Source organism: Paracoccidioides lutzii (genome assembly GCF_000150705.2).
Source record: "Paracoccidioides lutzii Pb01 unplaced genomic scaffold supercont2.28, whole genome shotgun sequence".
Taxonomy (NCBI): domain Eukaryota; kingdom Fungi; phylum Ascomycota; class Eurotiomycetes; order Onygenales; family Ajellomycetaceae; genus Paracoccidioides; species Paracoccidioides lutzii.
The window spans coordinates 164886-180211 of NW_015440974.1; the positions used below are offsets into that span (position 1 = coordinate 164886).

A 15326-nucleotide genomic window follows, 5' to 3' on the forward strand; every position below is an offset into this window, starting at 1 on the left:
AGAGAAGAAGGCACATGAGTGTAGAATGCTCTGCTCATCATATTGTAGCAGCATTCTTTCTGAGATATAATCTGAAGAGTCTGTTTCCAATATAGTCTCATGGTCAAAGTCAAATTGAAGCAGGATTAGAGCAGAGATAAACATTGATTTTAGATACTTAAAAGCTTCCTCAGCCTTGCTTGTCTACAAAAAAGAAACATTCTTGCATGTAAGAATCATCAGTGGGGTTGCAATCTTTGAGAAATTTCTGATAAATCATCTATAGAAATTGGCAAAGTCTAAAAATCCTTATACATCTTTAAGAGTAGTAGGTGTCACTCATTCCAAAATAGCTTTAACCTTCTCCAGATCCATTCATATACTCTTGCCTGCTTCAATGATAAATTCAAGATATTTTGTGCTGTTTATCTCAAACTCACTCTTTCTGATGTCTGCCTGCAGGCCTGCTTCTCATAGACACATAAGCATCTTTTGTACATACTCATGATGCTCCTGTAAGCTTCTTAAGGAAAATATCAAGATGTCATCTAAATAGGCTGAGCAAAAGTCATCTAAATATCCACATAATGCTCAGTTGATATATTTTTAAAATATGCTTGGAGCATTGGCCAAATCAAAAGGTGTAACCAGCCACTCAAATAGTCTGTATCTAGTTCTAAAGACTGTCATCCACTCATCACCTTCTGTGATTCAAATCTTGTGAAAAGCTGCAATAATGTCCAGCTTAGTGAATCATTTAGTCTATCCAATTCACTGTAGAGTCTCACTGATTAATGATAAAGAATATCAATCCTTTCAGGTGATTTTATTAAGAGCTCAATAGTTCACACAGAATCTTAGCTCATCCTCAGACTTCTTCACAAATAGTATGAGAGCAGCTGCAGAGGAGTTGCTCACTCTAATAAAACCCTTATCTAGATAATCTGTAAGAGTCTTTCATAAAGTCAGTAGTTCCTCTTAAGACATATTATATAATGAGCCCCAAGGGGGTTGTTCTGCACTATCATTAGCCTTTTTAATCAGTTCAATCCAATGAACTCTACCTGGGCCATGAAGTGGGGGTAGAGTGTTGGTGGCTTCCTTATCAAATACATTCAAAAACTCATGATAATGTTCAGGCAGCTTTTCTCTAGGATCAATCTTTGGTTTCACTTCTAGAGCCTTTTGAATGTTAGTCAAACTGATAGTGAAGATCTTGATGTTTCACTTCTCTCAAGTGCTCACAAGCCTAGAGAAGCTTATGGCAGAGATGGAAATCACATCAGCTTTTGCATTTGAACTAGGCTCTACCTCTATGCCACTCTCTTCAAATCTTATAATTCTTTGATAAGAGATCACGGTCGCCTTTTGCTGGGCCAGCCAGAGGTCATCTAGATATATATCATGACTATGTAACCTATTCACTATGTAGAGAAAGGCCTGTTCAGTTACATGACTGCTTATATCAATTCAAATGCTAGTCACTATGCTTGTGGAGAGTCTCATAGAGTCTTCAAAGCCAGTCATTTTAACAGAGGAAATTTCAATGCACAGGAGCTTATGCTTGTTAATGTAGAATTGAGAAATAAGACCATAGATATTACATCCACTGTCTATTATTGCTCTAGTTGAAAAGGCATTATCTACTAGAGCATTGACAGTGAAGGGTTTGAATATCATCTTAGATTTAAATCTTCTCCATTGCTTTCTCATAAGCTTCTTATTTTGCTTCTTCCAGTGTCTTTTGATTGGAGCTACTCTTTTCTCAAATCCTCACTCATATCCACATCATTGTCATCCAGTACCAGCTCAGGGATCATCTTAGCTATCATGAGAGTGGCAGAGCATCTGAGAGGTTTGAACAGGCAGCTCTTAATCATATGACCTCCAGCTCTACATCTCAAGCACAGGCCTTGCTCTCTTCATTGATTAACCTCTGTCTGATTTACTAATTTGGTGTGACAGATGCTTGGGGTCATAGCACCAGGAGAGAGATCCATCAGATCATCAGTGAAAGCTTGAGATCAGTTTCATCAGTCAAGAACAGCATGACAAAGTAGAGAGTGTGAATTAGATGTTGTATGATCTGAAGAAGATCTGCCCTCATGACATTTAGATCACTGCCTTAAAGTCTTAAGCTCAGAGAGTTGATGATCAACTAATCTAAGCTCCTTGCAGTAATCCTTGTAGAGAGACAGTTCTCTTACACTCATCATGCCTTCTCTCAGCTCCATGCTTAAAGTGGATTTCAAATACCTCTTTTTAATGTGATCATCTCATCTGTGACCACCAGCTTCCAGCAGTAGTTGATTAAATTTGAGCAAAAAGTCAAAGAGAGCTCTTCTACTCTGTCATAGATTATTGAGCTTTTGCATAGTCTTTTCCTGTTGTGCAGAATCACTAAAGAGCATGTGTCTGCTTCAGTAAGCTCTCTATCATAAAGTTAATCTTGTTTTTATTATTCTCAATCTAGAGGTAAACTTGAGCTGCTGCCATTCCTTCCAGTCTCAAGTACACATATCAAGCACATTCCTCATTATTACCTAAAGCTTTCCCATTGATCTTAAGTTTTGATTGAAGCTTTAGCTCTCACTGAGAGTAGTGCTTCAGATTAGAATCATCATACTTCTCACAGTCTAGTAGCTTGATCTTTGATCTTCTGACTGCAATGAGTGGTTGCAGGTTCAATTGAGAGAGAATTGATGTCAGAGTGTTCAAAGCTTGTCATAGATTAGCTATTTCAGCTTGCTGAACTGCTATTAAATCTTTATTCTCACACTGAACCTGTTTCTGCTGTTGGAGAAAGGCCATTCATTGTTGTTCAAAGCTGCTGAGAGTGTCACTGCTCATTGCTTCACATTGATCTATTTGTGTATTTGTTGTACAAGTCTGTCACTTTATCTTGTTCAGCTAGATATTTTCAATGTTGCTTGTTCATTTGTTAGCATGATTGCTAACCCAGTCTATTCATATACCAGTGCTATCACTGAACTTCATGATGCAGGATTTAAGGCTCTCAATAGTCTATCATATGTCAGTACATTTGCTGAGCTTCATGATACAGAATTAAAACTTCCAGTGGTCTATCAATGAAAGGAGTGAAGCAATTCATAATGTAAAGGGTTAAGCTCTAAGAACTAAAAGCTAGTTCTCCTATATAACAAGGATGAATTGCTTGAGAAAGGGAAGAAAAGAATGAGATGAGAACTTGAGCTTAAGCAAGCTCACGTAGCATGATCATGTGTGCACGTGCAAACAATAGCTAGGCTGAGTCAGCCAGCCAGAGCAAATCTAAGGGTTCAACCCCTTATAATAGTAATCTCATAGTCTATCTATCAATTATTTGTAGAGTGTAGAAATACTGAAGGAGCAGATAGAAACTCTTCATTCACTATGAAATTGTCTGTTGATAAATCACATTGAGTGGAGGTAATTGCAACTGCAGCCACACAGGTGGCAGAAGACAGATTCTTGGCACCTTGCTCAGGCAGAGCCAGAGAATCTGCCAAATAGAGATCTTCTTGAAATATTACATTTTTCAATGTGTAAAGATAACTATCAGAAGGATCAATCAATCTATAATTAGTAAAGTCATCATAGTCTGTAAATATAAGCTCCTGCAATTGCAAAGCCATCTTCATATTTGACTTGAGCACTATTTTTAAATAAGCCTTGCACCCTCATTGGTGAATCTCATGTGCAGAGGGCAGGGCTCTAAGCCAAGCTTCATATGAGGTAACCAGCTTCAGATTTGGATCCTCTACACTGTTATAGAGCTTGACTGATGTTGACATAAAATTAAGCATTTCAGTTGCTACAATTACTGCCTCACATTATATCTGAAAAGAAGAGGAGAAATCTATTAATAACATTTGAGCTTTTTTGATAATCAAGCCAATAGAATATTCAGACATACTATCTTGCTGCAGAGTGTGAGGTGAGATTGATTTCTATTTAATACTCTCACTCATCATATAAGCAGCTGCAGTGTTTGAATTTAACTCACTATGATAGAGCAGATTCTTCATAAATTGATTAAAAGTCCATATACATTTTAGAGTCTCATTGCAGTGCTCCAATAGAAAGGTCTATTGCATTCATGTGGCATTGTTAGTGATCATCATTGCAAGCTTCTTACCTGCATAAGATGGTATATCTTCTTCATTATCAAGCATTTCTCTACCTATAAATAGGTCCACTCAGATCTTAAGACCTTTGCAGGTGGCACAGCATAATGAGACATTTTTATAACTTGCATATTTATGCTTGGCTTTAACACACATGGTGCAGAATGAGAGCTTCTTCAGACTAATGATGACAATTTCAAAATGAGGCTCTTGTGACATTTTAATTAAATTCTTCTCACTAATATGACTCAATCACTGATATCACTTATCAATCAGTAGCTGCTTCAGTATAATGATGAATAGTCAGATTGATGAGAACAAAATGAAGGTATCAGTATTTGAATCCTTCAGATTAATTAGCTACTCCATGTCATTGAAGTTGAAAAGACTCAGTGATGCAGTGTTATAAAAGGCTGAACTCCTAGATTCACTCTGGCTGGCTGACTTAGCCTAGCTATCATTTATACATGCGCACATGATCATACTATATAAGCTCACTTAAGCTTGTGTTCTCATCTCATTCTTTTCTTCCCTTTCTCAAGCAATTTGTCCTTGTTATATAGGAGAACTAGCCTTTAGTTCTTAGAACTTAACCCTTTATATTATGAATTGCTTCACTCTTTTCATTGATAGGTCACTGAAAGTCTTAATTATGTATCATGAAGCTCAGCAAATGTGCTGATATATGATAGACTATTGATAGCCTTAAATTCTGTATCATTAAGTTCAGTGATAGCACTAGTATATAAATAGACTGGGTTAGCAATTATGCTAACAAATGAACAAGCAACATTGAAAACATCTAGCTGAACAAGATAAAGTGACAGACTTGTACAACAAATACACAAATAGATCAATATGAAGCAATGAGCAGTGACACTCTCAGCAGCTTTGAACAACAATGAATGGCCTTTCTCCAACAGCAGAAACAGGTTCAGTGTGAGAATAAAGATTTAATAGCAGCTCAGCAAGCTGAAATAGCTAATCTACAACAAGCTTTGAACACTTTGACATCAACTCTCTCTCAATTGAACCTGCAATCACTCATTACAGTTAGAAGACCAAAGACCAAGCTACTAGACTGTAAGAAGTATGATGATTCTAATCTGGAGCACTACTTTTAATGAGAGCTAAAGCTTCAATCAAAACTTAAGATCAATAGAAAAGCTTTACATAATAATGAGAAATGTGCTTAATATGTGTACTTGAGACTGGAAGGAATGACAGCAGCTTGAGTTTACCCCTGAGTTGAGAATAATAAGAACAAGATCAACTTTATGATAGAGAGCTTACTGAAGCAGACACATGCTCTTTAGTGATTCTGCATGACAGAAAAAGACTATGCAAAAGCTCAACAATCTACAACAGAGTAGAAGAGCTCTCTTTGACTTTCTGTCTGAATTTAATCAGCTACTGCTAGAAGCTGATGGTCACAGATAGAATGATCATATTAAAAAGAAGTATTTGAAATTCACTCTAAGCATGAAGCTGAGGGAAGGCATGATGAATATAAGAGAATCATCTCTCTACAAAAATTACTGTAAAGAGCTTAGATTAGTTGATCATCAACTCTCTGAGCTTAAGGTTTTAAGACAGTGATCTAAACATTGTGAGAGTAGATCTTCTTCAGATCATACAATATCTAATTCACACTTTCTACTTCATTATGCTATCCTTGATTGATGAAACTAGTCTCAAGCTTCCACTGATAATCTGATGAATCTCTCTCTTGGTGCTGTGACTTCAAGCACTCATCACATCAAATTGATAAATCAGACAGAAATTAATTGATGAAGAGAGCAAGACCTGTGTCTAAGATACATAGCAGAAGGTCATATGATTAAGAGCTGTCTGTTCAAATCTCTCAGACACTCTGCCATTCTCATGATAGCTAAGATAATTTTCAAGCTGGTACTGAATGACAACAATGTGGATATGAGTGAGGATTCAGAAAAAGAGTAGCTATAATCAAAAGACATTGAAAGAAGCAAAATAAAAAGCTTATGAAGAAGCAATAAAAAAGATTTAAATCTAAGATGATATTCAAACCCTTCACTGTCAATGCTCTAGTAGATAATGCCTTTTCAACTAGAGCAATGATAGACAGTGGATGTAATATCTATGGTCTTATTTCTCAATTCTACATTAACAAGCATAAGCTCCTATGCATTGAAATTTCCTCTGTTAAAATGACTGCTTTGAAGACTCCATGAGACTCTCCACAAGCATAGTGACTAGCATTTGAATTAATATAAGCAGTCATGTAACTGAACAGGCCTTTCTCTACATAGTGAATAGGTTACATAGTCATGATATATATCTAGATGACCTCTGGCTGGCCCAGCAAAAGACGACCGTGATCTCTCATCAAAGAATTATAAGATTTGAAGAGAGTGGCATAGAGGTAGAGCCTAGTTCAAATGCAAAAGCTGATGTGATTTCTATCTCTGCCATAAGCTTCTCTAGGCTTGTGAGCACTTGAGAGAAGTGAAACATTGAGATCTTCATTGTCAGTTTGACTGACATTCAAAAGACTCTAGAAGTGAAATCAAAGATTGACCTTAGAGAAAAGCTACCTAAATATTATCATGAGTTTTATACATATTTGATAAGAAAGCCGCTGATACTCTACCCCCACTTCATGGCCCAGGTAGAGATCATGGGATTGAACTGATTAAAAAGGCTGATGATAGCATGGAACAACCCCCTTGAGGCCTACTATATAATATATCTTGAGAGGAACTACTGGCTTTGCAAAAGACTCTTATAGATTATCTAGATAAGGGTTTTATTAAAGTGAGCAACTCTTCTGTGACTGCTCTCATACTATTCACAAAGAAGCCTAGGGGTGAACTAAGATTCTATATGAACTATTAAGCTCTTAACAAAATCACTTGAAAGAATCAATATTCTCTACCATTAATCAGTGAGACTCTACAGCAAATTGAACAGGCTAAATGATTCACTAAGCTGGACATTATTGCAGCTTTTCACAAGATTTAAATCATAGAAGATGATGAGTAGATGACAGTCTTTAGAACCAGATACAGGCTATTTGAGTGACTGATTACACCCTTTGATTTGGCCAATACTCTGAGCACATTTCAAAAATATATCAACTAGACATTATATAGATATCTGGATAACTTCTACTCAGTCTATTTAGATGACATCTTGATATTTTCCTCAAGAAGCTTACAGGAGCATCATGAGCATGTACAAAAGATGCTTATATGTCTATGAGAAACAGGTCTGCAGGCAGACATCAAAAAGACTGAGTTTGAGATAAATAGCACAAAATATCTTGAATTCATCATTGAAGCAGGCAAGGGTATATGAATGAATTCAGAGAAGATTAAAGCTGTTTTAAAATGAGTGACACCTACTACTCTTAAAAGTGTATAAGGATTTTTAGACTTTGCCAATTTCTATAAATGATTTATCAGGAATTTCTCAATGATTATGACCTCACTAACAATTCTTACACATAAGAATATTTCTTTTTTGTGGATGAGCAAGGCTGAAGAAGCTTTTAAATGTCTAAAATCAATGTTTATCTCTGCTCTAATCCTGCTTCAATTTGACTTTGACCATGAGACTATATTGGAAACAGACTCTTCAGATTATGCCTCAGGAGTAATGCTGCTACAATATGATGAGCAGAGCATTCTACACTCATGTGCCTTCTTTTATTGCAAGCATTCACCTATAGAATGTAACTATGAGATTCATAATAAGAAGTTATTAGTAATAATTAAGTGTTTAAAGAAATGAGATGCTGAGCTATGAAGTGTAAAGAAATTCAAAATTCTCACAAATCATAAGAATCTAGAATACTTCATGACTATACACAGACTAAATGAAAAACAGCTACATTGGATGGATATTCTCTATCAATTCAACTTCAGAATTGATTACTAGACAGTAAAGTTGAATGCTGGACCAGATGCTCTATCACAAAGAGAGCAGGACATGTCACAGAGCACTGATGATGAGAGAATCAAGCAGAGACAAGCTCAACTACTTAAGTTTAATATACTAGCATCTGAAATGGAATCAAAAGTGACTACTATCAATATAGAACCTGAGATGTCTCTTCAAGCTCAGTGAAATGAGACTCACAAAAATAATAAGATTTTGAAGCATCTGAAGCAGACTCTTTGTGAAAGAAGATTCAGATTTTCTTCTGAACTCAGCATTAAGGCCTTTGTCTCTGAGTGCTCTTTAAATGAGAACAGAGAGCTTCTCTTTTAAGGTTGTAAGTGAGTGCCAGACTTTGAACCTCTTTGAACTAGGTTAGTGCACAAGGCTCATGACTCACCTCTTACTGACCATCCCAGGTGAGAGCAAATGGCATAAGTTCTAAGACATGAGTTCTACTGGCCAGGCTATGCTGCTAATATGAGAAGAATGATCAGGAACTGTCATCTTTACAAATCAAACACTGCATAAAGAGATCAACATCAGAAACTGCTTAAGCCTCTTCTCATTTCTGAATGCATATAGCAGAAGCTTTCTATGGACTTTATTGTGAACTCATTAAGCTCTAAAGAATACACAAATATCATGATTATAACAGACAGACTGATCAAAGGAATTATATTAAAAGCAGTTAAGAAAACTGATATGAAGACAGTGGCTAGAGTGTTTCTTCACAACATCATCTCTCAATATAACATTCTTAAGGCAGTAGTGTCAGATTGAGAGTCAGCTTTCACAAGCATACTTTGAATCTGAATATGTGAGAAATTAAACATTAAAAGATGACTCTTCACAGTCTATTACTCAGAGACTGATGGAGCTACAGAGTGAATGAATCAAACTCTGAAAATCTATCTATACAAGTATATTAGCTTTCAACAGAATGACTGATATGAATGACTTCCTCTGGCAGAGCTGATCATCAATAATAGAGATGCTGTCTCAACAGGTATGAGCTCATTCTTTTTAACACATCTTTTTCATATCTTCTTCATTGATATAGTCAATGCACTCCTTGTTGAAACATCACATAATCTCATTGAGTTTGCAGATAGTTATATGAGAATGACCTGTAAAGTGTTGAAGTGAGCTCAAGTAAAAATGACAGATGCTCAGCAATCTCAAGAGAACTACACAAATAGACAAAAAGACTCAGCTTCAAGCTTTCAACCTGGAGATAAGGTCTGATTGAGCTTAGAGAATATGAGAATTAATCACCTGTGCAAGAAGCTAGATGCAAAATATAATCAATATACTGTGCTAGAAAAGATAGAATCTTATGCTTACTGACTGAATGTTCCATCTGACATTCACAATGTCTTTAATGTAAAGCTTCTACATGCTGCAGTGACAGATTCTCTATCTAGTCAGAGACAAACTGACTAGCAGCCACCTACTATAGAGATCTCAGAAGGACCTGAGTTTGAGATTGAGGAAATTTGAGATGAACAAACCTACCAGAGGAAAAAGCAATACCTTGTTAAATGAGTAGGTTGGGCTGAGCCTACATGAAATGACATAAGTCTCCTACAAGAAGTGAAGACTTTAGACACTTGAAAGGCCTCTCAGCAGGCAAAATTAGATGTAAAAAGAGCTTTAAATAGTTGTAAAAACCCACAACAAAGAGGGAGAAAAGGAGTATTATAAGAGGCTGAACCCCTAAATTCACTCTGACTGACTGACTCAGCCTAGTCATCATTTTACACATGTGCATGTGATCATGCTACACAAGCTTGCTTAAGCTTGTGTTCTCATCTCATTCTTTTCTTCCCTTTTCCAAGCAATTCGTCTTTGTTATATAGTAGGACTAGCCTCTAGTTCTTAGAGCTTAACCCTCTACAGATATGCCACATCTTCATCAGTCTGGTTTTCAATGTATGTAATTCTCATGCATTCAGTAGAGTAATGATTGATATTCTCTCAGAGCTTGCTCTTTATCTAAAAGAGTCAGTGTTTAAATTTTGACTTCTTGTCATCAATGAGAAATTTCAAATCATCAATCTTAACAGATCTTCTGGCAGTCTCAAGGGAGATGACATTTCAACTTGCTATTTGATTACTGACTATTATGTGAATCAGAGTGTGATTAAGTTTATCACATTCAGCAATTAGCTCATCAATCTGACTTTACTTGACAGCAGTCTGATTAGTAGCATTGTTCTATTTTATTCTCAGACATGTGATCATATCTCTCAATGATTTTTCATCATCAAAAATGTCATCAAAGATTACTGTTAACTCATTATAAATACAATCACTGTCTGAGTGAATTGCCTTTTTGAATTTCTCAATTGAGATGTATGATTGATTAGTTGATCTTGTTAGAATGTATCATCAGTTCCTTTGATTCCTTTCAAGAGGTTGAGAGCCTGCAGTGGTCATCTGATGTCAAATTGAGCTGTTGTCTTCAACAGTTAATCTGATATGTTATCAGGTTCTCAACTAGTAGATATTAATTCAATTGAAATACTTGAGTTTTTCACTAAAACCTGAGTGAAAAATTAGAAGACAGAACCTTAGAATTATATTAGAGAGTGAATGCAAGCTGCATAAAAAGGAAACTCTCTGTGTTGCTAACTGCTATGTAACAAATTCTAAAATTGATGAGGAAAAGAGGTATCAGGATTGTTAGGGAGCGAATGCGAGCTGCATAAGAAGAAAGACTCTCTGCGTTGCTAACTGCTATATAACGAAATACTAAGCTTGATGGGATGAAAGGGGGTGCTGGGGGCCTGCGTGGATTATAACCACCTGCATGGTCGTGTGGTCACGTGATATGGATTAGGCCTAATCGGGCGCCGAGCTTAATCCGACGTCGAGTCTAACCGGGCACCGGCCTTCGGTCGGGCTCGGTCGGACGCTGAGCCTAACATCACCCCCCGGTCTAGGGGCAGGCATGTCCTCATGCCGGTAGGTCGTCATCAACCTCGTCCTTCAGGTAGCTGTCTGTCTCCCATGCCTTCAGCCACTCATCTAGTCGCCTTGGGGGTCCAGCTTTTGTAGGGTTAGCCTCATGGAAGTCGCGTATGGCGTGTGGTGATCCTTTGAAGTCGCGAGCGGGGTACCATGAAGAATCCTCATCAAACCCCTTCCAGTGCACCCGATACTGCAGCTTGCTCCGGCTTATTCTACTGGCCAGTATACGATCTATTTCCCATTCATTCTCACCATCTATTTCAATTGGGTCTGGTGGTCTGATAGTCTGGCCAGGTAGAGGGTCTCTGGAGTCCTTGCGTAGCTTGTCTGGGGAGAAGATTGAATGAATTTTCATTGTTATGGGGAGGTCCAGTTTGTAGGCATTGCCCACCTTTTCCAGGATTCTGAAGGGGCCGGCATTCTGCTCTGCCAGTTTACAGCTTGGTCAATTCATCTTGTATGATTTCAATGTTAGATAAACAAAATCTCCTACTGCAAAGTCAGGCTCTTGATGGTGCTTGTCAGTCTGCCTCTTCATCTGTTCCTGTGCTGTCTTTATGCCTTTACTCACCTGGTTCCAGATCTCTCTCATTTGGTGAATGAAGCTCCTTGCTGCTTCTCAATTTCTTTTCTCATTCATGTCCAATTTCTCCGCCAGTGGTTGCCAGTCAAATGACATTCAGGGTTCATATCCATTTGCTGCGAGGAAGGGGGAGATCCCTGTGGAAGCATTTGGGGTAGCTGCGGAGGCATGGTCTATAATGGGCAGCCACTCATCCCAGTCGTCTTGGTAGTAACTGACATAGGGGTGAAGACAGGTGGCAATGTATTGATTCACCACTTCTGTCTGTCCATCAGTTTGTGCATGATGCGCCGTTGAGAGTTTCAGTTTTATGCCCAGGATCTGTGTAAACTCATCCCAAAAGCTTGATATGAACTGGGGGCCTCGGTCAGAGACAATTGAGTCAGGCGCCCCATTGTATGAATAGTAGAATCAAATGAATAGTCGGGCCAGCTCCTGGGCTGTAACTCCCCGGGTGGTTGGAATGGAGATTGTCTTCTTGCTTAGCCGGCATACTATGACCAAAATGGCATCATAACCTGTTTTGCTTTTCGGCATGTCCATGAAGTCCATTGCAATATGCTGCCATGCCCGTTCTGGTATTGGTAATGGCTTTAGCAAACCAGGAGTCTTATCTCTTGGAATTTTACTGATCCGGCACACATGGCAGTTCTGAATATAGCGTAGGACGTCTGTCCGCCAGGTGGCCCACCAATAGTGTGATTGCACCAGGGCCAGGGTCTTTTGTCCTCCAGGGTGTGCTGTTGAAGCTTGATCATGAATTTCCTGCAGTAGCTTGGCTATCAGGGTTTCCTTTTCCTGAACAGGCACCACTAGTCTTCCATTGTACCGTAGCACATTGTCCTCCATTGTATAGGGACTATTCTCATCATCTGCCTGCTGCCGCAGGGGCTCAATTGAGGTGGCTGTCTTGTTTAGAGACACTATGCATTCAGCAATGCTCTCTTTCTCTGAGGAGTTGATGCTAGCAATGTCTGTAGAGGGAGTGATCTGGGGGTTGAGGGTCTCTGGTCCTAGGAGGATCTGCATACGGCCGTCCTGTTGCCTTCTAACCTGCTCAGGCCTGCTCAGTGCGTCTGCTAGCAGGTTGGCCTTGCCTGGTCGATACTTGATCTCAAAGTAGAAACGGGAGAGGAACTCTGCCCAGCGGGCTTGACGTGCATTCAGCTTCTTGGTAGTCATGAAGTATTCCAGTGCACGATGATCAGTGAGGATCTTGAATCATTCCTCCCGTTGTAGTCCCTCAAGCTCTGCCCGCCATTCTTGTAAGGCCCGGACTACTGCCAGCATTTCCTTATCATGAACTTCATAATTAAGCTCTGCACCATTCATTGTCTTTGAATAGAAGGCTACTGGGTGCCAAAGGTCATTTTCAAATCTTTGACTTAGTACCCCAGCCACTACTCCGTCAGAGGCGTCAGTCTCAATATGAGTCTCCTGCTCAGGGTCATAGTAACACAGTGTTGGAGCCTCCACCAGCTGCCTCTTCAGTTTTTCAAAGGCTGATTTGCATTCTGATGTCCACACAAATGGGGTAGTCTTCTTTGTCAATTGGTACAGTGGCTTTGCGATTCGGCTGTAGTTCCTTATGAATCATTGGTAGAAATTGCCAAATCCTAGGAATGACTGGACTCCTTTGACTGTGGTGGGGGCCTGCCATCTCACAATGGCAGCTGTCTTCTCTGGGTCTGCCTCAATCCCTTCTGTACTGATGATGAACCCTAGGTATTTTGTCCTCTGGACTGCAAACTCACATTTCTGGATGCTGGCTTGCAAACCCGCTGTCTTTAGTCAGTCTAGCACTGAGTTTACCTGCTGCTTGTGCTCCTCCAGATTCTTGCTATAGATTAGAAGATCATCCATGAATGCTGTCATAAACTTGTCCAGGTAGTCAAAGAAGATACTGTTAACAAACCGTTGAAAGCAGGCATCACGACTGAGCTGGTCCCTTTCAATCTGCGGAGCTGAGCCTGATGCTCCTGTCTGATCTCCTCATCCAGCTTGATCTCTCTTCATTCCACATCCGCCTGATGCTCAGGCTTGGGGTCTGGGCGCTTCAGTACTGACCAGGGTACTATCTTCAACATCGGCTCCGCCACCTGTTCAGGGATAGACCGTTCACTCGGCCAAACCAGGCGTTGGTTTTTAACATCAAGCCATATATCCTGTGCTGCCAACCACTTCCGTCCCAGGATGACAGGGTGCTGGCCTAGGTCTGTTACCAGCAGAGGGACATTCTGAAATCTCCGGCCATCCACCCAGAGGTTTAGGGTCAATGTGCGGTCTATCACCCCGCCGGGGGCGCCATTGTATCCCTTCATGCGGCATTTGAATGGGAGTTCTTGAAACTTCCTATCAAAGAATCTTGCCAATTCTATGGCATATTGGGTATCAATAAAATTCGCTCCATTTGCTCCAGTATCAGCAAGAGAATTTGTAGAAGTAGCAATTCCATTGTAGGCTAATTTGATTGGCACATTAAAGCTTTTCCCCCCAATCAAGTCCTTCATCTCAAACCTCTCACAGACTATTGAACTACCTGAGGTGGAGTCTTCTCTCAGGCTCACTCTTTTCCCGAATCTGCTGAAGGCTCAGGGGCATCATTCCCTGTGAGCTCAGCAATCACCTGCTGGGACTTCTGCTTTGCAGGGCAGTTCCTGGCAATGTGGCCTTTTTCCTTACAGTAGTAGCACTGAATATCCGGACAAGAGCTCAAGGCCTCCTTCACAGTAGGGGATTTTGTTGTAGAGATGCTGGGGGGTGTTTGACTGTTGGCGGTCCGCAGGGTGTTCTGCTTGAAGGTATTAGGCTCATTTCCCCGCGAGCTCTTTGATTTCTGGGTGGCATTGATTGTCTGGAGGGTGTGAGCTGCCTGCGCACAGATTTTCTGAAACTCAGCATATGTATCAGTGGTCGCATTGGCTACTGCTACCATCTTCTGGAGGTCAAAGGACAGCTTGTCATTGAAGTCTGTCTTGTAGTCCCCCCTGGCAATCTTGGCCTCACCTGCCAGGTGTAAGAATTTTGTGACAAATTCATGATAATTGTCCCCATTGCGCATAATCAGCTTGCAATAATCACTCTTGGCATTTTGCAGCTTGTTAGCATCCTCATATATTGACTTGAGGTGCTCAAATATCTCTTCTGCAGTCTGATATCGCTCGGGGTGGTCCTCTTCCATACAGGGCGCAATGTGACGTGCCGCGTCCCCATCAGTCCGGTTTTCGATGTATGCAATCCTCATGCGTTCAGTAGGGTAGTGGTCAGCGTTCTCCCGGAGCTTGTTCTTCATCCGGGAGAGCCAGTGTTCAAATTTTGGCTCCTTGCCGTCAGTGAGGTGTTTTGGGTCATCAATCTTGACAGACCTCCGGGTAGTCTCAGAGGGGATGACACCTCGACTTGCTGCTTGGTTGCTGACTGTCATGCGGACCAGGGTGTGGCTAAGTTCATCGCGTTCAGCAATTAGCTCATCAATCTGGCTTTGCTTGACAGCGGCCTGGTCAGTGGCGTTGTTCTGTTCCATCCTCAGACATGTGATTGTATCCCTTAGTGTTTTTTCATTGTCAAAGATGCCATCGAAGATCGCCGCCAACTCATTATAAACACGGTCGCTGTCTGAGTGGATTGCCTCTCTGAATTCCTCAATTGAGACGCGTGATTGGTCAGTTGGTCTTGTTAGGAGGTATCACCAGTCCTCTCAGCCCCTTCCAGGGGGTTGGGAGCCTGTGGTGGCCATCTGA

General features: G+C 40.1%; 2 protein-coding genes across 2 annotated transcripts; both read right to left on the bottom strand.

Moving 5' to 3' along the window:
- Nucleotides 1-13598: 13598 nt before the first annotated feature.
- Nucleotides 13599-14096, bottom strand: PAAG_12475 (hypothetical protein; the record flags this gene model as incomplete). Its single annotated transcript, XM_015847956.1, has 1 exon — nt 13599-14096. The coding sequence occupies one exon, from the start codon at nt 14094-14096 to the stop codon at nt 13599-13601; it is 498 nt and encodes a 165-aa protein (XP_015702423.1).
- A 53-nt stretch (nt 14097-14149) lies between these two features.
- Nucleotides 14150-15109, bottom strand: PAAG_12476 (hypothetical protein; the record flags this gene model as incomplete). The annotated part of the gene is made up of 1 exon (XM_015847957.1): nt 14150-15109. One exon carries the CDS (start codon nt 15107-15109, stop codon nt 14150-14152), a length of 960 nt encoding a protein of 319 aa, XP_015702424.1.
- Nucleotides 15110-15326: the final 217 nt, after the last annotated feature.